Source organism: Dipodomys merriami, unplaced genomic scaffold (assembly GCF_024711535.1).
Source record: "Dipodomys merriami isolate MVZ:Mamm:240054 unplaced genomic scaffold, mDipMer1.0.p SCAF_3, whole genome shotgun sequence".
Lineage (NCBI taxonomy): Eukaryota > Metazoa > Chordata > Mammalia > Rodentia > Heteromyidae > Dipodomys > Dipodomys merriami.
The window spans coordinates 11,905,561-11,933,514 of NW_027204492.1; the positions used below are offsets into that span (position 1 = coordinate 11,905,561).

Genomic DNA, 27,954 nt, shown 5'->3' on the forward strand with positions numbered 1-27,954 from the left:
AGAGCCACAAAGCAGTTGTGATCAGAGAGGTGGGCAGGGAGCAGGCATACCCTTATGAATGGGTTTGGTCTAAAAGGAAGCTGGTGTCATCCAACTAGTATAATGGGCACTGCTGGGGCCTTGGCCAGATTCCTTTTATCAGGGGGTGTATCCGTGTTTTAGCCCACTAGGAGTGCTGGTTGATAAGGTCCACAGTGCTCCTATTCTCTGGAGCACCATGGCCTTGACAGCACCCCAAAGCCGATAACAGCCAACCTCTTTGCCTCCAGGTGGGACCAATTTGGAGGTGTACATTGACACGGTGAGATTCCATCAGGATCAGGTTCAAACTATGCTTCTGTGGAGATCACAAGCCTTGCTTTGTTCACTCCATCCCCTGCAACCTCCTGCTTAACTCATTTCTCCCTCCCACAAATCCCTAGCTCAGTTGCTGTTTCTAGGAACCTGGACCCAAGACAACAAACCTACAGCAACATAATTTTAGAAAGCTAATGTACTCTACATTTCAGATTATCCACTTTGGGTTACATTTGATTCCGCGAGCTATCCAGATGGTGAAGCAGCTCATTCATGCCAGGCCCCACTTCCTCCATTGTCTTAAAAGCCAGAAAAGATCATTCTTGAGCTGGACAGGACTAAAGGTACCAGTATCCACAGCTGTGCATGTCTTTCTAGTTCTGCTGCCCAGTGCGGAAGCCATTTTATCTTGGGTCTTGTTGGCATTGTGTTGCTGTGATTGAGTCATTTCCACATTAGTGGGTGAACCCACAAGCCCTTTACATGCCTCGTTTTCATTATTTGGAACCACAATCAATATATATCGACTTCGATCTACAATCTTGCAATTGTGTGTGAGTCAATATGCTATTTCTCCCTTTCTGAAAAAGTTCTATGTTTTCCATACCTTTACTTAAGCTACACTGTTTTATTTCTGGTCTTACTTTAGATAGGGGAAATGAGCTGAGATTAGAAAATTTGAACTTATCTCAACAACACTAAGCAAGGAATTGAACTTTTTCCTATTTCTCCTGACTGGAGGAATATTGACTTTGCTTCCAAGGGCGGTATTCAGAGAATAAATCCTTTAGGTAATAAATGTCAATTTACACATCAAAAATGTGGCAAAGAGTGTATGAAAACTGCAACTGAAGTCCCTCTTATTGCATGTGCTAGAATGAGTAAAATCAGTTCGTGAAGGGCCTCTCCAGCTCCCTGAGTTTCTAATACCTATGGTCCTGGCAACTGAGTTCCTTTCTCATTGCCACTCCTAAGGTGTGAGACTAGAGCAAGTCACCTTGTGTAAGATATTTGTTTCACCCTGCTCTCCTCTTCTCCAAACATTCATCTTTACTAGTCTAGATAGTGTGCGATGTCTGGCTTTTGGTTGTATAGGCAGAGAGCAGCATAATTGCCTTCCTTTGCTGATGAAGAAATACTGATTTAGAAATTTAAGTGGCTTCACCCAAGATCCAAAAAGTAGCCAGTTCACAGATAGAAATAGACCTGAGGGCTTTAAGTACTAACAAATGGGTACTTGCAAAGAGAGAGGGGTAGAAGAATGTGGAGGTAGTGGGGAAGAATGTGGGCAGGGACTCATTGTGTATACCATAGACTTACAAAATATAATGGAAGGGGTGTGTGTGTATGTGAAGATATTGAAGTGATGATGCAAATCAAGATGCATTGTACATATAAACTATTTTGTAAAATGACAGAAAATTCAATACATAACCTAAAGTTAAGATAAGCAAGGGAAAGGATAGGAAGGGTGGGTGAGAATGTTGAAAGGGGCAACATTGGTCAAATATGCACTGTATTCACAAACTGCTTTGGTGGATGGAAACTCCTTTGTGGAACTATTTGAAGATAATAAAAATATTTTATCAAATTAAGGACCGTTGCTCTCATCCAGTGTTAGAGAAGGGCAGTGAGTTACTTTTGTCATAATGCTCGCTAATACGTCTGCCCCATTTCCTCTTGGTATAGGAATACCAGCACATCTTTACTTATTCCTGTGAAATTTTTGCCTCATCTCCAAATGAATTGCTGAGATAGGATTCCCCTGGAGCTGCCTATGCTTCTCAAGCTGTGGTCCTGTGATTCCTGATTTGGGTCATGGCTGTGATATCCTTTGGCCACATGTTGCATTCCTATTCCTCTCTTCCACAACCACCTGTTTTTCCTTGTCCATCTCTGTCAGTTGGCAGCTCATTTGCCACCCTTTGTGTATTGTCTTGGTTCTGGTTGGTTATTAATCAATCACTGCCATGCTGCATTGTACAGGATGCTGAGCTACACTCATGAGAACTCTTGTTAATGATGCCTGCCTAGCTATCCTTTTAAAAGGAAAAGAAAATGACATACCCACAAGCTTCTCTACAGGGTACCAGGTAATCCTTCCATTGTCTCCTCCATCACACTGCCTGCTCCCTGCTCTCAAAAACTTTCTTCTTCCAGTAGAACCCAAAGCTTTTTGCCCCCAATATCCTTAGGTACATGGTTCACTTTGTCTGTGGCTCAGCTTTCCAGATAGTGTATGGCCTGTATGTCAGTAGTGGGAGTGGCTTTCATGGTGTGAACCCCACTTACTTTATTTTCTTAGGATTGATCAGGGCATGGGACACAGGTCTGAAACTGCCATCATAAATTTATCCCTGCTGTGTATGAAATGGCCAAGGTGGGATCACGACAGGCTCTATGACCTCTATGTAAATCCCAGGACACCTGCTAGGCTGGCACTGTGTTTCATCTAGTAGGAAAGAATAAGCCTGGCTAGAGAAACTCCTGTGGGGCATATAGAAGGAGGACACCCATTCCTTCCTACCCCTGATTGCTAAGTTGTGCACATGCTTTTCATTAACAGCATTCACTCATTGGGCCTGCACTTACCCGCCTGGATTTAGATTCATGCCAAAGCCAGGGGGTCACAGCTACTTACAATTTTCTTGCCAAAACATAGAAAAATTAGGGGTTTGTTGCCTCTTAATTCAACAAGAAAAAGCACATCTCCTCCAGCAGCTAAATATGTGAAGGTACTGATTAAATCTCCATGTTGAGCTCTGCAAGTACAGTTGTTTGTCATTCTGGGTGTTGGGAACTCCCTTTAATTCTTTTTGTTGTTTTCATTGTTGCAGTATTTAAATTCAAAAAGGGAAATAAAAAGAGTTGTCTGGGATAATTCACTCTCAAGAGGTAATGCTGGCAGACTCTAATTGAATAATCCCTTGTCTAATGGTGTTTTCCTTCCCAGGGTGGCTTCACTGTTAGCCTGTAGCCCCCAATAGGCCTAACTCAAAAGGTTCTTAGGTTATATACTCTGTGCATTGTGTCTAGCACAGTACCATAATGGAAAGAAAAGTCTATGTTTATCATATCAATGTACCTGTTATCCATATGCCTTCCTCTTTGGAGAGCTGTGTAAGACTAGACCCAGGGAGTCCAACACTAATTCATTTACTTATTAATCTCATGTGAACATTCATTGCTTTGCTCACCCTTGCATGCCCCAGACACAGTCTAGCACAGCATCTGGCATGTAGTAGGTAGTGAATAAATAGATACGCTCATGAATTTGTCAAACTTAAGAAATCTTATCTGTGTTAGATGCTGAGTTTGAGATCACAGACCCAGTTTTGTTTCTAATTCTACTATACATTTCCCAGGTATCCTGAAACAAAAAGCTTCCTGAGTCTCAGCTTCCTTCACTTTGAAAATCAGCATAATACTTGTCTTCTTGATATCAGAGTGGCTAGGAAGATTAAAATCAAATCACAATGAGTAGACTATAAGGGAAAGGATTTTTTAAAAGGAAGTGTTAAGCATTTCAAATTGGTTGGAAATCTACTGATATGACCACATGGTGTTTGAATCTGCTGTGTATCATCATGGAAATAGCATTTAGGTTTTCTCATTCACTTCATCAGGATATTTTGATAGTTTCCAAAGAATATTCTTTATTGACAATGTTCACCTAGAGCAATCACCTCAGAGAACACAGAATTATGTTAACATGTTGATTGTAACTTTGACCAGTATATATAGACACGTGAATAAAGAATGTGCATTGGAACACAAAATGCTTCCCCATGAAGTAGCAATCTGAATATTGAAATAATCGGTGAAAGATTTTAACCTTGCATATACAATATACTACCAAGGGAATCATGTGGTGGTGGACCATGCAGTAGGGGGGCAAGAAGCCATGATTTCTGGTTGTGAGATTTATGATTGTCCTAGATGAGCTTCAAATCTGGAATAGAAGGACAATAGGAATCAGGACTTGGAGATAAACTTGGAAAAACCCACGTCCTGTGACCTTTGACTCGTCTGCTTCTCATTTTCTGGTTGGAGAAGATATATGGTCTTTTCCAAGTTCAGCAAAGGATACTTGGAAAGATTCTTAAATGAGCTACAGACAGAGTACAATTACCTATTAAGCCTTCAAAAACTCATAGCTATCACAATCATTAATATTGCATCGCTATTTTTCTATCACAATCATCCCAATGCAAGAGAAGTTAAATCTTGTAGTCCACTCTATATGACATGTACTCAATTTAGTGTTTACTTTTCTGTCAGTACTCCCATATACTGTGACAGGAAAATAGACTTGATCTCTCCCAATTGTCTCGTTTCAGAGAGAAAGAAATTGGGACCCAGATAGGAACTGACTTGTGCTGGGTTCCTGGGAAAAGAGAAGCAGGGACATGGCCAAAACATGGAAGTCGCTATCCCTGGCAATTCCAACATGTGATTCCCTCTCCCTTCTGTCTCTGATGCAACCACCTGAGGTGTGGGCATTCCACAGAGAATTATGTGCCTAAGCCTCAGGTGATCGGGCAAATCCTGTGCATATCCAAATCAAAATTCCTCTGATTGCCCACAGGTGATTGCTACAAAACTAACAGTAGGACTAACATATGATTCAGCTTGTCTCTAACACCATAAGAATAAAGGCTCAAATTAGAGCATTTATGGCTAACCAAGTTCTTGCCAGTATGTGTTAAGAGGGCATGTCATAGTTAATCTCTGCTCAGGATCTCACCAGACCAAATTGAGGTATTGGCTGTGCTATGTTCCTTTTTGAAACTCAAGGTTTTCCTCTTCTTTGGTAGTTGGTAGAATTCAGTTGGTTTGGCAATATAGATCCTACATTACCATTTATTCCTGCTGTCATGCAGGAGCAATTCTCAGTTCCTGGGGACAGTTCCTGACCCAGTGGTTCTTTCCCAGGTCTGATCATATAGATTCACATCTTCTAGGCTACCAGATAAATATCTCTTTAATGCCTTCACCTAATTAAGTCAGATCCATTCAGATTAAGGTCTCTTAAAATCACTTGATCTGGAGCATAAACTACATCTTAAAACTCTCTTTGCCTTTATTGTATTTTATTGGCTAAAATCAGATAACAAGTTCTGCTGACAGTTTAAGGGACAGCATCAAACAAAAGTTTAACCCATTTCATAATCCAACCAGGAAGTGGCCACTAAAATGCGGGACTGATACCCAGCATCACAAATGGTACAGGGACAAAATAGGGGAGTTTTACTTCAAAAACACCGATATACCTGTAGTTGAAGAAATGAGCAAGTATTCACTTAACATCTCTAGCTGCCCACAGTAGGTAGGTATTTATTTATATTAGAGTTCTCTATAGAAGTAGAATTAATAGGGTATGTGTGTGTGTGTGTGTGTGAATTAATAGGGTGTGTGTGTATGTGTGTGTGTGTGCAGAGAGAGAGAGAGAAAGAGAGAGAGGGAGAGAGAGAGGGAGAGCTATACAAGTAGATGAACAGATAAGTTATAAGGAGTTGGTCCTCACATAATCATGTGAGAAACAGAAAAAGTTCTATGAGCTTCAGGGTCAGCTGGTAATCTAGAGACCTAGGAGGAATTAATGTTTCAGTCCAACTTCTTTTTTTTGTTTTAGGGTTTTTTTTTGTTGGTTGTGGTGCTTGAACCCAGGGCCTGGCTGCTGTCCCTGAGCTTCTTTTTTGCTCAAGGGTAGTGATCTAGCACTTGAGCCACAGCACCACTTCTGGTTTTTGAGTGGTTAATTGGAGATAAGAGTCTCACAGGGACTTTTCTGCCTGGGCTGGCTTCAAACTGTGATCCTTAAATCTCAGCCTTCTGAGTAGCTAGGGTTACAGGCATAAGCCACCAGTACCAGGCTTCAGTCCAACTTCTAAGAAAAGTGAAAAGCTTCTGACTCGGTTCAAAATACATCAGAAAAGAAAGAATTCTTTCTTACTCAGAAGTCAACCTTTTTTTCTATTGAGAGCTTCAACTGATGGGGATGAGGCCCACTCACATTGAGAACAATTTACTTTATTTGGTGTAATGGTACATAGAACATCCCATCCGACCCAGAAAACTATTTGATCAAATATTGATCTGGGAAGTCCATTGTGCAGGCACATAAAATTAACCTTTACATTGTTCTCTAGTAACTGTGTGCCCTTTCCTCTGACAAGGGTGGCTAAAATATTTGTTATGGTTTCATCAAATTCCTACTATTTCTGTAAGCCAAAGTAAAAGTTGAAATACTTTTTCAAAGTCATTTACTGCATCTATTGCTGGAATGGCACATTGAGGTATGTGGTAGCATTTTAGGCTGTGTGCATCCTGTGAGCTGCTAGGTAAGGAGAAGCAAACAGCACTTTGATTGAGACTTCAAAGATGAGAAAGCGGAGACAACAGACTTTCTCTTCCTGCAGTTTCTCAGCTAGGCATAGCTCATTCTGTCTACTTGTCTCCGCCACTTCATCCACTCATTATGACCACTCTAAATATGGCCATTCAATAGAGAACCATGCTCCTGTTCATCTCATTACACATTTGATAAGAGACGCCCACAGAGCACAGAACAGAAGAAATTAGAACTGCTAGTGGAAAAATGCTGGAAAACCAACTTGCATGTGATAAGCTTATGATCTTGATTGCTTCCTAAGTTTGGATATGACCCACCATGCCCTAAGCCCCAAACATTTTTTTCAGGTTGCCATAGTTACACCTGGAGATGTCTCTGCAGGTAGAGTTTGAGTAAAATGACGTTAGAAGCAGCTGAGAATATCTCATGTACCTTGCTTGACGCCGCGAGTTTGTCAGTTAAACATGTGTTACAGAAAAACCTAGGAAGAGAAGTGAGGAAGGCACTGTCTTCAGGGGAATTCCCAAAGGGTGTGACTCTTCTCATTTCAAAGGTACTCCCCAGCTATCTCTTCAGCTACCCAACAATTAAACATCTAATTGCCTGGGAGAGAATAAATTTTAAAAATATGTTTGGCCTGGCTTTCTTGCCAGCAATCCTGAACTACTCAGGAGGCTGAGATGTGAGTATCACAGTTTATAGCCAGCCCAGGCGGGAAAGTCTGTGACACTCTTATGTCCAGTGAACCACCATAAAACCAGAAGTGGCACTGTGGCTCAAGTGGTAGAGCGCACACCTTAAGCTGAAGAGCTCAGGGACAACACCCAGGCCCAGAGTTCAAACCTCACAGCTGACAGAAAGAAAGAAAGAAAGAAAGAAAGAAAGAAAGAAAGAAAGAAAGAAAGAAAGAAAGAAAGAAAGAAAGAAAGAAAGAAAGAAAGGAAGGAAGGAAGGAAGGAAGGAAGGAAGAAAGAAAGAAGAAAAAAAGAAAGAAGGAAAGAAAAAAGAGAAAGAAGCACTACCAAATCAGGGACTGATTCCCACCCATCCCCCCCCCCCCAGCAGATATGTTTTAAAAGTCCAAAAAGTGGCATATTCTACTTCAACATGACACCAACAGGTATTCCTCAGATGACCACCATCTAATTAATGGAACCATTGGAAGTATGCCAGTGAGGACTAACTCACAGAAGCCATCAGGATGGACAGGAAGGTCAGATTCAGGAAGCTCATGCTGCCTTCTGGTGTGGATTCTTTGCACCAATGTAATTCAAGATGAATGGCTTCCCAGTTGCATTTTCCTCTTGCCTTAAGTATCTCTGTGCCCATGGACATCTTGCATTATCGGTTGCTGGTCCCTTTGTGCCACTCTGAAGCAGGGCTTTTGACAGAGCTTCCTGTGGGATTACAAGAACATCAGTTGATAACTAATGATTACCATGGCAGCAGAAGATTTTTAAATTAAATCCATCTGTGAAGGCACAAGCTGGCCCTCATCCAGCCCTCCCCTCCCTCTTGTCTGTCTTCCTCACTGTTCTCTCCTGTGTCTCTTCCCCTGGAAATGAAGCACTCAGTATAATACTTGACCATGAAAATCTTTGAACAAGAACTGGACTTGTCAGCAGAGCTTGACATTCTGTACAGGTTACATGCTACTCCAGTGCCCAGAATGCTAGGCTTCTGTAAATTGAAAAGCATTGTTGGGAGGTGTGTGTGTGTGTGTGTGTGTGTGTGTGTGTGTGTGTGTGTGTGTGTGTGTGTGTGTGTGTGTGTGTGTGTGTACATATGCAAAACATCAATTCTTTTTATTCATTTCTCCAAGTTATGAACAAAGACAAGAGAGTGAGAAAATAACATCCCTTTATTCTGAATAAAGCTAGTAATGGAGGAATAGGTGTTTATCAGAACTTGATGGACACCACCACTGGGATACAGACTACACTGAGTCACAACCGATCCCTGTCTTCCTTTCCTACCTCACACCTGTCCCAGGCCCTCCACTTACAACATTTTTATAGACCACATATGTACTGAACATCTTCCTATCTATGGCCCCTTGCATAGCTGGAATCACAAGTACACAGGTGTTGCTAGCATTTTACTGAGGTGGTCTTGGACAGCAGTCTAGCCAATCTAAACTTACCTAATAGTGTGGATAATAATTGGGAGCCACTGTGGCTGGCCAAAAGTTTATATCTTACAATTCAGAGCAACTGCCTTCCAATCAGTAACCTGGAGATCCTTGAAGATCTTGTCTTACAAGTATTTTACTCTTTCTATTCCACATCACTCCAACTTCACAAAAGTGAGGGGTTTTGACTGCTTCTTTTTCTCTGCTCTATCCTTGAATACCATGTGGCAAATAATAAATTTCTGTAAATATTTTCCGGAGTGTTAAAGGGCAGTGTTACAAGAGGAAATGGAAAATGACATCCTTAAAGAAACAATTTTTTAAAAAAAGAAACAATTTTATTCCTTCTCATTAAAAATATATCAACTACATGTATATTCTTTGTTAATTTCTATCACAATAACTGTAAAAGTTCCATAGGCTTTAGAATCTGCTTAGGGGTGAAGTGTGAAAACAAGAACATTGCATTATTTTTCCATTGCTGCTTTAACAAATTACCTCAAGCTTTGTGGCTTTCATGGCACAAATGCATTGTTTTCCCTTTCTGTAAGTTAGAAGGTAGAACCGCATTCCTTAGATCAAAATGAGAGTCTTGCCATTGTTCATATCTGGAGCTTCTAAGGGAAGATTGTTCTCTTGCTTATTTTGTTCACTTACTAAAACTCTGTTCTTCATAGGACAGATCTCCATTTTCTTTTTGGCAGATATCAGAAGGCCATTGTCAGCTTCTAGAGGCAGTCTGCTCTCCTTGGCTTGTGGTACCCCTTGTCCAACTTCAGAAGCCAGCATGGCAGAGCAAGCCTTTTCTGACTGAAATCTCTCCTGCTTCGTTTTCCTTTGCATCTCTCTGACCTACTTTTACACCTCTCTTCTATCTTTAAAAATTCATGTGATTGGATTGGGTCTACTTGGAATGGAGGCTAATTTCCCTCATTTCAAGTTCAACTGATTAGCAACCTTAATCCAACTGACACTAGGTATAACAGAAATTAGGATGTGGGCAGTTTTGGATGGCCAGTCAATATTCAGCCTATCATAGATAAATCAATTAAATAAGCTAGTTGTAGGGACTGTGGTATATAGGTTATACAGGCATACAGACCTTTGTTTGAAAAGCAGCTAACCATCACAATGTCTGGGTACTTGGGATGTATTCCCTAACATCTTTGACATTCAGATTTGGTGTGTTGAATGGTAATAATAGTATTTCTGCTTTGTGTCTTGCTTTGAATGTTGGTAGTACTATATTTTACCACTTAAAAATATCAATCTGAGCATTGCAAGTGTTCTATGAACACCAAACTCAGTCCATATTGGCATTGGTAGTACTCTATTTTACCACTTAAAAATATCAATCTGAGCATTGCAAGTGTTCTATGAACACCAAACTCAGTCCATATTGGCAAAACTTCCCTTTAATAGAATAAAAGAGACCAGGTGCTCTTACACTAAAGCCTCATTTAACCAGCTAGGTTTCCAGGGAATGAGGGGGACATTAAAATCTAAGTGTTTATGATTCATTTACACCTAAATCATTAAATGCTATTTTAAGGATGGCTTGAGGCTTTTAAAATAATTGCAATGCCTTTTTCTTAAACAGAAATGCTGCCAAGAGTAAACAAACTTAAATTCCATTTGCTTTAAAATTCTGCCCAAACAAATCTGGAGTGGGTTCTAACCTGGCACCATATATTTTTCCATGTTGCTCCTCAAGAAGAAATACCAGCTCTACTTATTGAATGGGGAATTAAAAACTGTGGCAGGCATGAGTGCAAAGAACAGCACTCATTTAATTGGAATTTTTATAAGAATTATTTTCTAAATATCAGCTATTTTAATTGGGAGTTACATTCTAGTGCTTCCCATTAGCTACTACTATACTCCTTTTAGGTACCTAAGGGGGACAACGTCTTCCACAACATATAGGTAAGGAAATGAGGCCTGAGAACTGATTGTCCTGGGGGTTTTGAGGACCATTTGAGCACACCAATTGATGAATATAATGTTGCAGGCAAATTGAACTAACTGCTTTTGATGACCTTGAGTGCATCTTGTGGCTAACTAGGGAGAGAAGGATTTAACCAGTGCATATTTTAAGTGAAACAAAAGGAACTAAAGCTCATGTGTTCATCAACGAGAAGCTCTTCTTCCTTAGCCTTTTCTTTTCTGTTACTAATACTCCATTTACTTGTACAGTCATTACAGAAAACATGGTGCACTAAGCTACAATGGCATTCGCATACTTCAGGGTTTCTTAGAGATCTCTTACAGATCAGCTCATACATTGATATTTACTTTATGATTCGCTGCAGTCTACTTTTCCAGCCCTCACCCCAGAAGCAGGGAATTGGTGACAATATTCAGCGCCAATGAAATAGGGATTTCTGAGCTCCCGAGGTATCCCAGGAGACTTGGGGTAACTATTAGGACTCAACTGCTCTCTTCAACCAGGAGATTTCTATCAGGGATCAACTTTCAAAGGCTGAAATGAAAATCAAAAGAGAATTCTGCTGAAGAGTAGTGCAGGCTCTCATAGCCTGCCTTCTGAACAGTTGGTATGGCACATCTTCCAGGTAAGCAAAGTTGGAAGGCTTGCAAGTTCAACCCAGAGCCTATTGGCGCAGAAACCTCAGTCCTCTGAGATGCAGTGCTCTAAAAATGGATAAGACTGAAGGGGAGAAAATAGGCTTTTTCTAGCTATTTAGACTGATTTTGCCAGAGAAAAGGTCATAAGATCAAAGGCTGAGAAGATTTCAGGGAAGAAAGTTTCTCTGAGTACATATGACATCGTTCTGTGAGCATAACGGGAGCTTCTTGGCTGTTAAAAGCAAACAGTTGTCTACACCATACACAACACATACACACACACACACAGACAGAGGGCAGAACAATCAGGAATGACATGAGTTATCTCTTCATTGGTGCCAGGGCTCTTCATAGTTATGCATGGAGAAAGGTGAAAACTTCAGTGCAAGCAATGGCTGGAATCAGTCTGTAAGTCATCTATAAAGACCGCCTAGATATATTAATAGCACATTAATAGCAAAACAAACAAGATCAAGTATATGCTTCAATAAAGCCAGGCACAATGACACATAGCAAAGAAATTCTAAGGGTTGCATGCCATGATCATATAATGGTTAGTACTCTGCATTGTGGCCATCGCAACTTCAATTTAAACCCAAGTCAGGGTATATAGTGACAAGCAGTTTTAGAGATCAGAGGGAGGTGGTTAGACAAAAGGAGATAGGAAGAGTGGGTTAATGCAGGCATTATATTCAATCTATCTATGTGAAAATGGAACCAGGTAACTTGAGGAGATTGGCAGGAAGAGATAGTGGAGAATGATAAAAGAGGTGACACTGATCAAGATGCTTTGCATGTATGAACTCTTTGGACAACTGCTTAAAGATGAATTTAAAAAGTAAATTCCAGATGCCTTTTTTAACTAAAATATGGTTTATCAATTATTCCAGTAACGTAGAAGCAGTTAAACCATTTTCTGGTCTCCTGTGCCTCATTCCCCCTATTTTGGCTTTAAAAGTAAAGTGAAGCACTTCTTGAGAAGAGCACTTTCAATATTAACTTAGGCTCAGCCTCAGTTAATACTCAGGGAATTCTTAAGATAGATCTTAAGCGCACATCATGGGCACTGAAATCTAGATGCTTGCACTCTCATAACTTTTCCTAACCATTATAAGAACTCTTAGGAGCTGAGTGTTGTGTTGGTCATCTGTAAAATGGAAGCAATTGAGTTGCTCAGGGTCACGCAGTAGGTGACAGGTATGCTCTTTCCTCCATCCTGTGGCTGTGTTTCCATGAATATACATTTACCTGCTGCCTGAATAAATAAATGCTAGATCTCAGGAAAGATGGGAAAGAAGGCTTACTCAGTACCAATGATGTGGCAGTGTGCCAACCACTGTGCTCAATGCGCATCAAATTCTTATGTGCAAAGCCATTATCTAAGAACTTTGTGAAAATACAGGTTCTGAATCTGGTGCTGTAGACTTGGCAGGGCCTGAGAATCTGCATGTATAACAACATCGACCTAATTCACATGCTTTTGGGCCAGGGACTAAGGTTATAAAGAATGATGGTCCCATTGAATGGCAGAGGCAACTAAATTTGAACAAGAAAATAGGATTTGCCCAAGTTCACACTGCTGGGCAGTGGTGGTGGGGCTCTGATTTTAAAATAGGACTTTTGACAGTGTTCCATACTGCAGTCTGTAAGGTTTTTTGGACTTTCTCCTTGAGACATCCATTTGTATTCTGTGCTTGATCAAAGGGCGTGGCACTTTAAAGTTCTGCTTTGCAGTTCTTCCTTCTTTGCTCAGAAAAAAAATCTTTTCTTTTTTTTTTGTGATCAATTGTGCTTATACATGTGGGTTTTGTCTTTTGCCCCTTCCGTTAAACACACTGACTTGTCACCCTCAGGAACAGCCAGGGAACTGATTAGAATAAGGCCCAAACCCCACTCATAGCCCAGTTAAATTAGAAGCTCCAAAGAAGCATCCCACACACGTATGTTTAATGGAAACTCTCAAGGTGGTTCTTATATGCAGCTATTAGAATACTGGATTAAAGAATTCAAGGAAACAATTACTGGAAAATGTAGTCTCAATTGCCCTTTTTTGTGATGTCATTTAAAAAAGTCTAGGATGTTTAGCCTGTCCCCAACAAGGTTCCCTGTGAGATTTTGGTATAACATTATGAAAAGGAGCTTGGACTATCCTGAGATTTCATTGAATATAAAAGTAAGCATTGTTCTACATGACTTCTAAGGATAAAGGGCCCATGTGGGTAGCTGATGAAGAGAAAGCAAGATTGGGAGGTGCATCATTCTAAAATAGCACTAGAGCAAAACATCTTCCCGGAGGTCCTGATTTACCAGCCTAAGTTCTTAAGGGGGTCATTGAGAGGAATCAAAATAAGTTTCATTCAGTTACATAAGTCTGACCAGTGAGTAGTCATTTTTAAAACTGAGGACATACTGCATGGGTAGATTCATGTTGAGGTACAGCTTGAAGCAGTCTACCATGGTTGTTCAGGCTAGAACATGGCTGCCAGCGATTTTTGTATTGCCAATGGATAATGCCACTGCACAAGGGCACATGGCAACCCAACACTGAGCCGTGGGAAGAAATAGAAATAATAAGATATTCAAAGACTCAACCCTGCCCTGGAAAGGTACATTTTTCACTGGGAAAGGTGGGGCAAACCTTTACTTACAGGGAGAATTGTCAACTCTAACATTGCCCTGGTCACCCAAGGAACTTCAAAACCTAACAGTACTCCAACCCTGGTCAGGAGAGTCAGTAAGCAAAGTCCCTTAGAGGAACTACTGCTCTGGATTGTATTTGTAGTAAATACATTCAATGCACACAGGCAGAAAGGGCTGGACAAGTCCAGCAGCATCTCTACCTCCTGAGACGTGGTAAGAAATGGTAATTCTTTCACCTCACCTCAAACCATTAGACATTTTGAGGGTGCAACCAGGAAGTAAGTCCGGCTTGCCTGTTTCTGAGCATGTCATCTATGTGGGATGCGTGCATAAATTTAAATGTGGCATATACAACAGTTATGAGAGGAGAATGGGATATGATCTGGCTAGAAAACTTCAGTGCCACAAGCTGGTGTCTGTGCATTTGACTGAACCATGTGGACTGACAGCAATACCCAATATATTAAGGTGGAATGTGTTTTGCTCTGATCTTGCCATATTTTTTTCTCACATGCTTAAAATTACAGCACAGATAAGAAGTCTATGTTGCTCCTATTTGACCAGAGTCCTCTGAAAGCACACTATGCTCTGCAGGTTGGAAGCAGTACTGTTCTTTTGAGTTAACACATTTAGGTCTTCTTAGTTAACACATTTAGCAGGTAGATACACCCTCCCTGGGTATATAGGCCCTTAGGCTATGTTTCTAGAAACTGCTTTCATAAAGCTAGGGAGAGTTCCCCAGCTTTGCCTTCTTGGTTGTTATTGCCATCTAAGCAATTGGATCAAGTGATTCTCACGTAAGGAGGGGTACATACTGGAGACATAGCAGTGTTGAGAGACATTTTTGATTGTCACATAGAAGGTACTTTTGGCATCTAGTGAGTAGAGGTCTGAGAAGCTGCTCAAAATCCACAAATGCACAGAATACTAGCATGTAACAATGAAATCATTGGGCCCCAAATAGCCAAAGTGCTGGAGTTGAGAAGCCCTGGTGTAGTCTAGATCTCTTATTTGTGAAGTGAGGAAAGTAAAGTTCAGACAGGCAAAATGATCATTCCAGAGGTTGCTCAGAACATGGCAGTCAGGGTAGGGAATCTTGGTTTTCTGGTCACTGTATTGAAGTGTTCAACAGTGTATCTTTTCCATGGAGAACACTGTCCACTGTAGCTCCCACTTACTGTGTGCCTGCTTGGTATCAGACTGGGTGCTCTACACTTTCCACTTATTATTCCTCCCCATGCAAACATGAAAATAGGCATGACTATCCATAAAAGGGTCTTATTTTCACATGTATGGATGATCTTCCTCCAATAGACTGAGACATGATTCTTGCTTTGGAAACTACATTCAAATCTTGAAGGAAAGGCATAGACACACAAGATATACACACATGTCTGAAGAGGAGCATTTTATATACACATATATGTTATTAATCTAACGTTGAAACAAAGGCCCACAACCATATCCCAAAAGCTGCCTGAAGCTATCAGAAGATAGATTTTCTAAACCGATGTGGAAATGAAGTTAGGAATGAGCTGATCATTTGGGTTAGCAATGTGTGAAGGCTGCCTGAAGGAGGGCATTCCTCATTTTGTTAAGACTTCCTTGGGGCTGGGTGCTGGTGGCTCACGCCTGTAATCCTAGGTATTCAGGAGGCTGAGATCTGAGGATCACAGTTCAAAGCCAGCCCAGGCAGAAAAGTCCGTGAGACTCTTATCTCCAATAAACTACCAGAAAACCGGAAGTTGTACTGTGGCTCAAGTGCTAGAGAGCTTGCCTTGAGCTGAAGAGCTGAGGAACATCGCCCAGGCCCAGAGTTCAAGTAACATGACTGGAAAAACCAAAACAAACAAAAAAACCAAAACAAACAAAAAAAGACTTTCTTAGGTGAGTTTCATCAGAACGCAGTGTCCTGGACCTCACAAGACATCATGCTCCTAATGTGGGAAGCTTGCATTCTTGGGGTAAGACTCAGGCATATATAGAGAGAATATTTAGAGATCATGATAAGTTCAACTGTGTCAAAGGTGGATAAAAAAGCATGTTTGAGGAGGAACATTTTAAGTAAAGTACATACAAAGGCAGTCAGAGGACACAGCAAGTGCAAGACCCTGAGTCAGTAAAACCTAGAATATCCTAGAGGTTTACGGAATCTAGTGTGAGCAAGAAGACGGGAAGCATGTGATAGAATAATGGATTGGGGAGGCCACCATGGCATGCTTGGAGCAAAACAACCCAAAGGAAGACAGTGTGCAGGCTTAGAGAGGTAAATGGAGAATAGTATGATGAGTAAAGTTAATTGAAACTCCTAGAAATACTTTGAAAAGTTGCTTCTGATTTCTCCATGGCAAATGAATATTGGCATTAGCCTGTTTCATTTTGTGAATTAAGTTACTGTGTATATTTAAATTACCAACTTGATAGTACCAACTTTGACAGTAAAGTTTAAATAACATATGCAGATAAGTAGATAGCTGGGAGGCAAAATGGAGGTCTTCAGCTAAACAGGCTGTACTTATACATACTTTTCAGCACGACAGGTGCTTGGAGACATGGAAGACTAATTGCAGTAATTACTCCATTTTCATCTCACTTCTTTCTGATTGTAGGAGGATATTTGGCCCTTATTTTATGTTGCACCAAAGTTGCATTTTCTTGGATTCACTAATATATGGCTGATAATTTTAACAGTCCCATTGTTGTATCCATTTCTGTTTCACTGGTGATCCCAGATTTGCTTTGATTTAAAATCATGTATTGTTAATGATGTTGAGTTATCTTTGTAAAGAGTTAATTTAAAAGAGAAAAAAACCCAAACACCCAAACCAGCCTCATCGAATAAGTGAAGGTTTGTAACTGTTTCCAGTTGTAGCCAACAAACCTTGTGAATTCCAGTAGCCTGGTGAGGGCCGAGGTTCCTTTTTTGTCATTGACTAAATAGATAAATGAGCTGCCTCTGGTTTCTTGCTGCCTTTGAATAAAGAACGCAAAATTCACTGGAGAAAGAGGGAATCTTGGAAGGTAAGGAATACTGAAAGACCTGATCACTGCTAATGTATGGATGCTTTGATAAGGTAGTGTAACTTCAGGGTTAATAACAAGCACATTGGAATCCTCACTTCCAGTAACTGGCTGTGTTATTTTTATGAAGTCATTTTCCTTTCCTAGGCTTTATTTTCTTTATATTGTAAGACAGAATGGTTTCAATACATTGTCGCTATAGAACTTGTTTTTGGAATGACACATTCTTAGCTTTGGTCATAAGACTAATATATTCACTAAGCCCAATATTATATCTGTTGGTAGACCTTTGTGAGCAAAGAATTGGAGTTACAAAATATTGGAGAAATAAATGAATAACTTGCTTAAGTAAAATGCATTTAAAAGATAGCATACATTGGAGTCTTTAAAATTTATCAGATTCCTAACTTTTGTTATAATAATCCTTTTTATGTCTAGTTTGCAAAAGGAATATTTTGGCAAATATGGATATCTTAAACCAGATTAGCACGTTTAGTAGTCTCTATCATATTCTCCTCTCTTACTGGTGACTTCTCCGTGGTCTTGTCCTTTATCTTCATATTTGCTGAGAAAACTAAACAAAAGTAGGAAGTGGTTCAGTGGTCAGTTCAAAGCTTTTGCTCAAAAACTAGACCTGGATACGAGATGAACTTCCTAACACTTTGTGTAATGGGAACCAGCTCTTTCATAAATTGTGCTCCTAACTCTCATCCCACCATTTAAGGTCACTAATCTTGTCACCTCTTTGTCTGAGTATGCCACCTGTCAGTATCTGTGTGTTTGTGGATGTGTGGATTTGCATGTGTGCACTTGTCTCTTCTAATTCTGTGGTACTCCCATGGGAAATGGACATGGGAATCCTGAGTGGATGGGCTGTGTGATCAAGACTGGGAACACTGGCTGTGGAGGAGATATTCCTGCACAGAGATCTACTCCTTGGCTGTTGTAAGCATTGAACTCAGCAACCTTCCAAAACGGATTCAGATGCTAGATCCATACTAGGTTAAAACTCCAAAACAGGTGGAAGTTTTGTGTGAATCCAGTGTCAACTTAATCACTGGAGATTTTTTGGTCCAACTCCAAGATTGAATAAATCTATTGTTAGAAAAGGTAACTGAAGTCACTTAGTGCTAGAGTAGTATGGAGATTCCCCTTTCTGCGCTACTGCTATCAATGGCACAGTCCTTTAAGGAAGCCCTGAAAATAAATAAATTTGATATAATAGTTTTAATTTTTCATTCAAAATATTCTCATTCATAAATTTAATAGACTCAAGGGAATATTATTTATACAATGCTACATATGGTTGGAAAATCCAGAATATTTCTAACTTGTGGTCAATAGAACAAGACCCATCTACTGGTACATTGACTACTATTTTTTCTTTTTTCTGTTTTTTTTTTTTTTTGAGTTTGAATTGACGGATGTTGAAGGTGTTAAGTAGAGACAGCCTGAGTCCCAGAGCTAAACCATTAACTCCCAGATGTTCATGATTTCCAAGGAAATGTTCTGTGCCTGTGGTTATTACTCGGATGGCTCCTTAAATGCTCTCATCTTGGAACCTTTTGCACTTGCTAAACTCAATTTGAAGAGAAAATAGGAGAGAGAGGGAATTTTGTGGAAAGCAATTATCCTACACTTTGGTGACCTTCATGCTTTCTCCATCATGATGAATTTGGGGGGTAAGGTCTTGTGTCAATCAGAATTTTGCTTTCACTTGAATTGTGTTGTATGTTACAGATAACCAGTTGTATCTAATTAAACAATAATGATGGCAGTGCAAAGCATTTTCTGGGAATTAATGACCAGCTGGGGAAAGCTGATGGCTGGAGAGTCAGCCAAGGGCTATTAGCTTCAGTCCACCATTAATCTCCAGAAATGCCCATTTGTGATATCATTGTTGGTACTGCACAATGAAAATGGAAGACAATTTACTAATATTTGCCATATAATCCTGAATAACAAGTTCCATAGGCAGTGTCCAAAAGTCATGTTTTTCTTTTTGATCCTCCAATTGTTTTTTTGATCTTCAAATATATCTCACATGTAGAAGTAGATGAAAATGGAATCACTCAGTTCTCATATAATTATGAATGTTTTTTTAAGAGTTCCAATTTGGGGAGTTTAAATATTTTGGATGGTAAAACCAAAATTTGTCTTCAGCTGTGATACTGGAATTTGATAAGTGTCTATATTACCATAACTATCTGCTTGTGGCAGGAAATTGTTGGAAATGTTTTGAATTAGCAGCTGTTGCTATCAGAGATGCTCATTCACCAACAAGATTCTATGAAGTTATAGCAATATTCCTAGTAGATGAAGAGAGCTCTTTGCCCAGAAAAGCTGTAGTGGTATGTCTATATAATATTTTGGATTACTGCTGCTGAATGCTAGGGGAAAACAGGGAACTGACTAAAATATTCATCACCTTCTTGCATAATTTAATGACTTATAAAGGAAGACAACAATCCACATATAGGCAGTCTATCAAGAACTTGTCTTAAACTCAACATATAAATTTAAAAGTTATGCAGGATTTCATGCTATTTTCTCCCAACATGAAAGAATTTTTAATTTAAATTTTATTTTTGAGTTAACCTACACTTATCATATGAGGGTTATGGGTAACTCTCTCATGCCTATGCTTTCCAAAAGATTTTCTGTTAACTGGTTGCTTTCTTTAAAAAAAAAAAAATCATTTGAGGTGGCTGTTGGTGGCTCATGCCTGTAACGGTTGTTACTCAAAAGGCTGAGATCCAAGGATCACAGTTCAAAGCCAACCAGTCAGGAAAGTCAGTGAGACTCTTATCTCTAATTAGCCAGCAAAATACTGCAAGTGGAGCTATGACTTAAGTGATAGAATGCTAGCTTTCAGTGAAAAAACTAAGGGCCAGCATTCAAGCCCTGAGTTCAAGCCATCGTGATAACACACACACACACACACACACACACACACACACACACACACACACACACATACACACACACACCTTTCTTTTTTTAATTAGTGTACATTAATAATACCAGGCGTCTGTGACAATTCCATAGATGCACACAGTGTACTTTATACATGCTCATCCCCACCACCACAACCACCTACCCCTCTTCCCCAATTTTTTTCAAATGGCATTTGGTGGGTTTTATTATGCAGCATTGATCATGTTGTGATATAGAAAACCTCTCTCCATCCACTTCACCCCTCAGGCCCACTAAGGTCCCAGCCACTGTGTTAGGAATACGTTGACGACATAGTCCTGAGATCAATTCAGCCAGAAGCTGTTCATTTCTGACCAACCCCAAGCCGTTATTTTCCAGTAAGAAGTTCACTAGTGGTATCTATCAGTCCTAAATGCATGTTAAGTGTATGCATTTGGGGGAGGAGAATGAGTCAGCACGTTATTAATCACAGCTTTGGAGGCACTGACTCACTCGCAGTGAAATGGAATGGCCTCATTGGTAAGGGTGTGAAATAGAAAAAAATAAAAATAAAATCCGTTGTGGGGTCAATTCCCTGTTTCTGCAAATTCAGACCCAATTTGCACCCACTTGGGTGGGTGGTTTGCAGACAAAAGAAAGTAGCAATGGTCCCTGTAAAGATAGACATATGGTTTTTTTCAGTGAAAAAAAAACTCACAATACACTAGTAATGCACTAGTTCTGTTTAGGAAATACACAGGGATCCTCGAAAGAAAATGAGGATTGAGAAGGAGCCTGCTGTACAGCTAAGGTCCAGATCAGTAAACCTGCTCTTTTCATTGCCAACCCAGCCATGTAGGCCTTTGATTCACTGTTGATTCTTATTGACTCTCAGTTGGGGTCTCTCGTCTTTATTAGGGAGTTTTGAACACCTGTTCTCTTTGACCGTCAAAGCATAAAGAACAACTTAAAAGTTCAACTCTTCATGGAACACCAAAAAAAAAAAAAATAAACTAACACACCGATTATTTGTTTCTATCAGGTGCTTTTTCCTGTAAATATCTACATTGCAACTTACATTGCCGTGAGTGAGCTCCTCATACACAATGTTTAGTTAGATAGCATATAGGTAATAAATATTAAAATGCTACTGCACTGGAGGGTACTATTTAACGCAGTTCTTTTTTCATTGTACGAGCAGTAGAGTTATATATACTTGATGAGCTGTTCCCGGGGCTGTGGTGTTTTTTTTTGTTTTTGTTTTTGTTTTTGTTTTTTTTTTACAGTCAACCCCTAACAAGCACGTTGTTACATGTGAAGCTTTGTGTAGGAATGTTGTGTCACTAGCTTTCCTGAGAATAGGTTTGATTGAAGATGTTCGCTGCTTTCATGAAGCTCTAACTTGAGTTCATTTTGTTATGTGGTGACCACAGTTCTGGATGACGCCCCCCCTGGCACACAGGAATACATTATGTTACGGCAAGATTCCATCCAATCCGCGGAACTAAAGAAAAAAGAGTCCCCTTTTCGTGCTAAGTGTCACGAAATCTTCTGCTGCCCGCTGAAGCAAGTACACCACAAAGAAAACACAGAGCCCGAAGGTTTGTGCACGACACACGTGTGTGTTGCTTGTTTTCTCTCATTCTCTAGTTTTTTTTTTTTGGTTGTTGTTTGGTTTGGGATTATGCATTGCCCTCTGATATGCTGTGTGCTGTGCGGCCCCTGCAAAAGTTTGGAGGCCCCTGGCTTATAGGTGAATGTGTTATGCAGTCTCAGATGAGACGCTGCAGACCACAATCTTCTCTGGCACAGCACACAGCATCCTTCTGCTTTTTGCAGCTGAAGCATTATCAGTTGATGTCATGACACTATCTGGTTCTGGCTGCCAAAGTCGCTTGCTCCTGTAGCCAACATCTGGCCAAGTCTGTCCCCATCACTTTGCCTTCCTGAAGCCACAGTTGGCTGAGGAATGATACTTTGAAAATGCAGTACTGAGAAGATTGTTTCAAATTTTCCACCTTTCCTCTATGCTTAGAAAGCTTGTGCCTTGCGCTAGAAGAATGCTTTCAATCCAGCTACTTTGCCAACGCAGGTGCAGACTTCCAATGTAATGCACGTCCAGTTGCCCTTTGCTAGATTAAAATGCATGCTTTAAGGAGACAATGAGTAGTTTGTGTTTCTTTTCAGCTCAAGTACAGGTTTGGACGACTCTACTTCCTGTTATTTAAACTCATATTAAGAAGGTATTCATTCTATTTCATGTCACACATCTATCTAAAGTATTTTGTTGGTAAGAAGAAAAGATATTTATGCATTTCTCCAACAGATAGATAGATAGATAGATAGATAGATAGATAGATAGATAGATAGATAGATAGATAGATGGATAGATGGATAGATGGATAGATGGATAGATGGATAGATGGATAGATAGATAGATAGATAGATAGATAGATAGATAGATAGATAGATAGAGACAATTTTCATATGACAAATGAAATATGGTATTTTGTTGTCATCTGTGTACATTTAAACTTCCAAAATGATTTTTGAATATTATAATGTATATGATAATTTATAAAACAGCACTTATTCCACAGATACCAAATATTTTGCATTGGAAGTAACAAAATACATCTATTCATTGGCACTTGGGATCACTTTTGTGTAATGGTTTACATATGTGTACTAAAAACAACTTGGTCCATATTGCAAGTTGTTCTTTTCAAAATTACAGCAATTCAACTGATTTTCGGATCTGGAAAACACTATCACTTAGTTGTGTTAAAAGTTTGGTATGTAAAGTGATTACTCCACATGGGCTAGCATCCATAGTTTTTGGTACTAATATTTTACATGTCAGAATTTCCCTTTCTCTTTTTACTTTCTCTCTTTTTTAAAAAAAATCATTGTCTCTAAATGATGACCCATATATTTTTATGCTTGATTCTATTTCAGCAGAATAGAGTATTCACATCTATTTTCCATCCATGGTTTGTTATCTAAGCTTTCCACTTGAGGTATGAGTTATGATGTCCAATATATTTTTATCTTCATGTGTAAATCATGACTCTTTATAGTCATAGTGAGTAAAATCAGCCTTAGGGTGCTTTATTAGTGGATTTTGACTTTTCCAAAAGGAAAATTTTAACTAGTGACAATTACTTTACTGTACACAACGTCTTTCAATATTTTCTGCTTTCTTTCTCTCAAATTATATATGCTTGCATGCACACTGGTTTTATACTTGCAAATTTGCTAAAAAATGGTTTGGAAAGAAAAAATAAACCATTTATGCTGCTGGTTAAATTCAGTTAAGCAATTAGTTAGAAACCTAAAATTGTTTTAACAGTAGTTTGGATTTAAAAAACAATTGAATGAATTTAAGACCCCATTTTATTACATATACTTTTGACAGGATTTATTAATTTTCAAGTCCCATCTAGAGTGTATTCTGAATGTTCATATAACTATTTTCAGATATGAAGAATTCTTTAAGAAATGAGTGGCAGTTAAACTCTTTTCTACAAAGTTTAAACAGGTCTTCATCTATAATTTTATCCATATATGGAGTGGCTGCCATCACGATACATCTTTACATTTATATACTTTGGAGATAGGTGATGTGTTTTCAGGTTGAAGATTTCCCTTGCTCTTGAATTTCTGGGATGCTGGGGATATTAGACTTCATAATTCCTTTCTAATTGCTATGAATTATTTTGTAAATACCATTACAGCTATTTGAGGTTCTGAGGTAACATTTTAATGTGACACATAGTCATACCGTATCACTTAAAATAAGGGCACAGGAGCTAGTGGTGAAGTGAGACTTCCAAATGAAAACATTTGATCTCTGTATAGACTAGCAGAAAACCTATAGATTAGCAGAAACCATACAACAGAAAACCTTACATGAAGGCCAAAGAAAACATGCTGTACAACTGAAATAACCAATCAATGCTGAGAAAAAACATGCTTACTTCATGTAAGTTATCCAGCCTCTTATTTCCAAGAAGTGGGTTTGGAATGGTTTAGTGGCCATTCTGGCAACGTGGATGATTTTGGGCAACATTAGTTTTAAATGCTTTAAGGTAATTTATTCAGTTTTCACTTAAAGTTTATGTAAAATTTTGACCTAATTAGTAGAAATAAAAGATTTCCTTATTATAAATGGATAATATATTATGCTTAAATTTTGTGGCTATTTGGAAACATTTTATTGTCAGGTGAAGCATTTTGAAGATATATTCCCACCCTATCATATCTGAGCAAAAGCATAAGAAATTAATTGACATTGGTTTTGGATGCCCACCAACTTCACAGTAAAAGAAACAATGGTTAATGCATCCTTTGTTTGCTCTACGCAGTGTTAACTTTGCAGTATGACCTCTTCACACCAGATAATGTTCATACAATGTCAGAAACCCTCAGATAGTGTAAAATAGACAACTCATTGAATTTGAGACAAAATAAGTTCAAATTGTATATTTTTAAATGATTAAATTATGTCAATATGCATGTATATATATATATATATAATGATAAAGCTGGAATTAATTTGTTTCCCTTACTGAATTGATTGCCAAAATCATACCTTTTGTTACCAATCTAAAGTATTGGTGTTTCTTTTCATTGGTAGTAAGTTATTATAAGGAGCAGATTATTTCTGTTGCTCATGATCCCATATAGTACTTATCTAATGGTACCTAATAGGTATCTAATAGGTTCATGATCAACTATCCGTTAATGATATGTATTTTTTTGGAGATATTGGGGTTTGAACATAGGGCCTGGTGCTTGCTCAATAGGCACTCTATCATTTTAGCCATGTACCAAGCCCTTTAACTTTGTTTGGGGGTTATGTCAAGGCCTTCATAATCCATACAAAAATACTTAGATTAAAATATCTCAGTGGACTTTTACTTTACATTTTTTGAGCTAGCACTGTGCTACTTTTATTTTAATTATATTTTATTATCTTTCAGTACAAAAGGAGTTGTACAAAGGAGTTTCATTGTAAAAAGAGGTTACCATTCAACAAATCAGTTTATGAATATACTGACCCTTGATCAATATCACCACTTTAATCATTTCCCCTTGTCTTCAAACCTAACTCCTCCCCTCAAATTTCTTTATTTCATAGGAGATGCATTGACTATTATGACTATATTCTCTCCCTTTCTTTCTTCACTAAAGCCAAATTAGGCTTTACCAAAGGCAAGTTTCTATTAATAAATAGCCAATTCCAAAACAAGTTTATAATTTGTTCTCAATACTCAGTGATTTTTAGCGATGTGATTGTCTCCATCACTTACAAGGGAAAACTTATATGAGTACTAGAATTTGGCTGACGACACACATGCAAACATCTGAGAGTCTAATTTGGCCCGGTACCAGCAATATTCTTTGTTATAAGAAAGCTGCATGGAGAATAGAGAACATTACCAAAATCTTTTTCTTACTGTTCCAGGAGCCTTTGGCAAGGGAAAGTATAATCTTCATAGCTTTTTTTGGGTTTATTCATTTTTTTTCTTTCTATGCCATGTGGGCCAAAATGAAACAACTGATTTAGAGCCACTCCTGGAAGCCAATCTATTATCAGCAGAGCTTCTCCTTCCCCAATACCACTCGTTGAGCTTTCACTGATGTTTAAAGATTGTTAAGAATCATACCAAGATATACATGCTTATGAGTAGGACATATTGAAAATCAGAGATGTATAAATCATGGATTTCTAGTGTTTGCTTTTAAGACGGAACATTCTGATTACAATGGCAACTTTGTCAGAGTTAATGTGTTAGAAAAATATTCCCAAGCTCAGTGATTTGTCACCATTGTTTTAATCAGGCATTTGGCTTCTTCCCTGTAGTTCCATTTTTATGTGAGCTCTCTCTCTCTCTCTCTCTCTCTCTCTCTCTCTCTCTCTCTCTCTCTCTCTCTCTCTCTCTCTCTCTCTCTCTCTCTCTCTCTCTTCTCTTTTTCTGTAACACACACACACACACACACACACACACACACACACACATCCTTTCTCCCTCAGGATATCCATAACCTTTTTATGCAGAGAGAATCTGTGCTCAAGCTTGTCAAAGAAAGACTACAAGCAAAATTTTGATCTAAATATTAAGGAGATATATCTGTAACTATCACAATGATGTTACTTTGATAACATCTTGACTTCTTTACTTCAAAAAGAGCATGTGTCATTGTGAATATCAAGCTTATCTAATGTAGGAGAGGAAAAAGGTAGATGAATATAAAGCAGAATGCTGGCAGAAATATTCTCCTTTTCATCATATTTTCTCAAATTCATTGTCTCCTGTTGTGTCTATCTCATTTAATACTAATTTTCCTTTGGAAAAAACAAGTAAGTATTAATTTGAATGAACAGTTTGATGGGAGCAAACCATGATTATTAAATCCTTTTCTCATTGAGAGAGAATTGGGTAACAATTTTTGATGTCTGACACCTGAAAAGATATAACTGGGTTTCATGTATGTCTCCCTGAGGATATGAATTGAGAGATGTTCCTATTTGCTTTGAAAATATTAACTATGATTGGATGAAAAAAGTTTCTACTACCTCTTTCTATTGCAAAGTAAATCATGGCTTAGGGTCACTCTGCTATTGATGGCACCATAAACAATAACAAGAAATGACAGAGAGATGTCCAATAATTGAAGATAATGGCAGCTTAATTGCAGTTAGTCAGAATACAAACAAGAAATCCAAAGGCCCTGTTGATTAGCAAGGAATAACCACCCCTCACAAACTGTTCACATGTGTTTCTCTTGGTTGTATTCAAATATTTCTTAGAAAACAACTTGTTGTGTCATAATAACATTAGGGAACAAGGAATGACACCGAAATGTGTTTTCTCTTTCCTCACCTTATGGCAACCCACATGAAATTGAGTCATATTTGGGGGACAGCTTCTACTCTCTGGAAAAGTCATAATCTAATCAAGGAAGTATACTTAGCAAGCAATAATTCAGTTTGAGGACAGGATGAGCATTAATTATTCCCTTATTGAATATATGCATCTCAATTCAGTCTCCAGGCTGGCTTTTACAAATATAAACTAATAACCATTCATTCTCTGAAAATATGATTCACTTTTTAAAGAACAGTCCTCCCATCTCATTTGAGTTTATGGATGCACATTATGGCGGTGCTGTTTTCCGAAGATAAACGTGTTTTTCCTTTGTAATTCCCTTATGTGGTCTCCCCTTAGTTAATACAGGGAGAAGATGTTTCTGTTGTGTGATGACCAGTTGAGACATTTATGTTTTATATGATACTGCTCAAGTAGAGTGCTTTGAAATGTCCACTGGATACATGATAGTACACAGTGGTGATTTTGATATTTTTTTAGAAGGCCCATATCAAATTAGATATTAAAAACATCTGGAAATTATCCATCCTTATGGATCAAAGCCATTATATCAGGCATCCTGTGGTGCACATGCTGTTGCCCTTTGTTGTCTCAGCAACATTTCTTGCTCTATTTCTTTCCATAGACAGTTGATAGGCCAATTAAAAAAAAATCTGCCCTTCTGACTCAGCACTGTTATAACCCAGGTAGACTAGCTTTCAGAACTTTAAAAGCATAGACTCAGCCCAGCACCTGAGGCTCACGCCTGCCTGTAATCCTAGTTACTCAGGAGGCTGAGATCTGAGGATCTTGGTTCAAAGCCAGCCTAGGCACGAAAGTCCTTGAGAGTCTTATCTCCAATAAACCACTCAGAAAACCAGAAGTGGCACTGTGGCTCAAATGGTATTGCACTTGCCTTGAGCTAAAGAGTTCAAAGACAGTGCTCAGGCCCAGAGTTCAAGTCCCATGACCACCGCCAACAACAACAAAAAGCATGGACTCAATAACTGTTTACTTTTTCCCCAAATCAAGGCTGACCTTAATGTTACAGAAGTTTTTCTTTCCTGATGTACAAGAATGTTCTGCTGCCTCTTTCTCTAATGTTCACCTTGTATTTTTTACTTCATGCTAGA

At 38.9% G+C, this 27,954-nt stretch overlaps 1 protein-coding gene across 2 annotated transcripts in view; it reads left to right on the forward strand.

The window, feature by feature from the left end:
- Positions 1–27,954, forward strand: part of Fgf13 (fibroblast growth factor 13) — a 500,490-nt gene that overhangs the window by 280,165 nt on the left and 192,371 nt on the right. The window contains exon 3 of one of the 2 annotated variants that reach the window (XM_070039641.1): positions 21,380–21,547. The exons of the other annotated variant lie outside the window; for it this stretch is intronic. Coding sequence (XP_069895742.1) covers positions 21,380–21,547 — 168 coding nt within the window. The remainder of the gene's footprint in view (positions 1–21,379; positions 21,548–27,954) is intronic. 2 annotated transcript variants of the gene reach the window in all.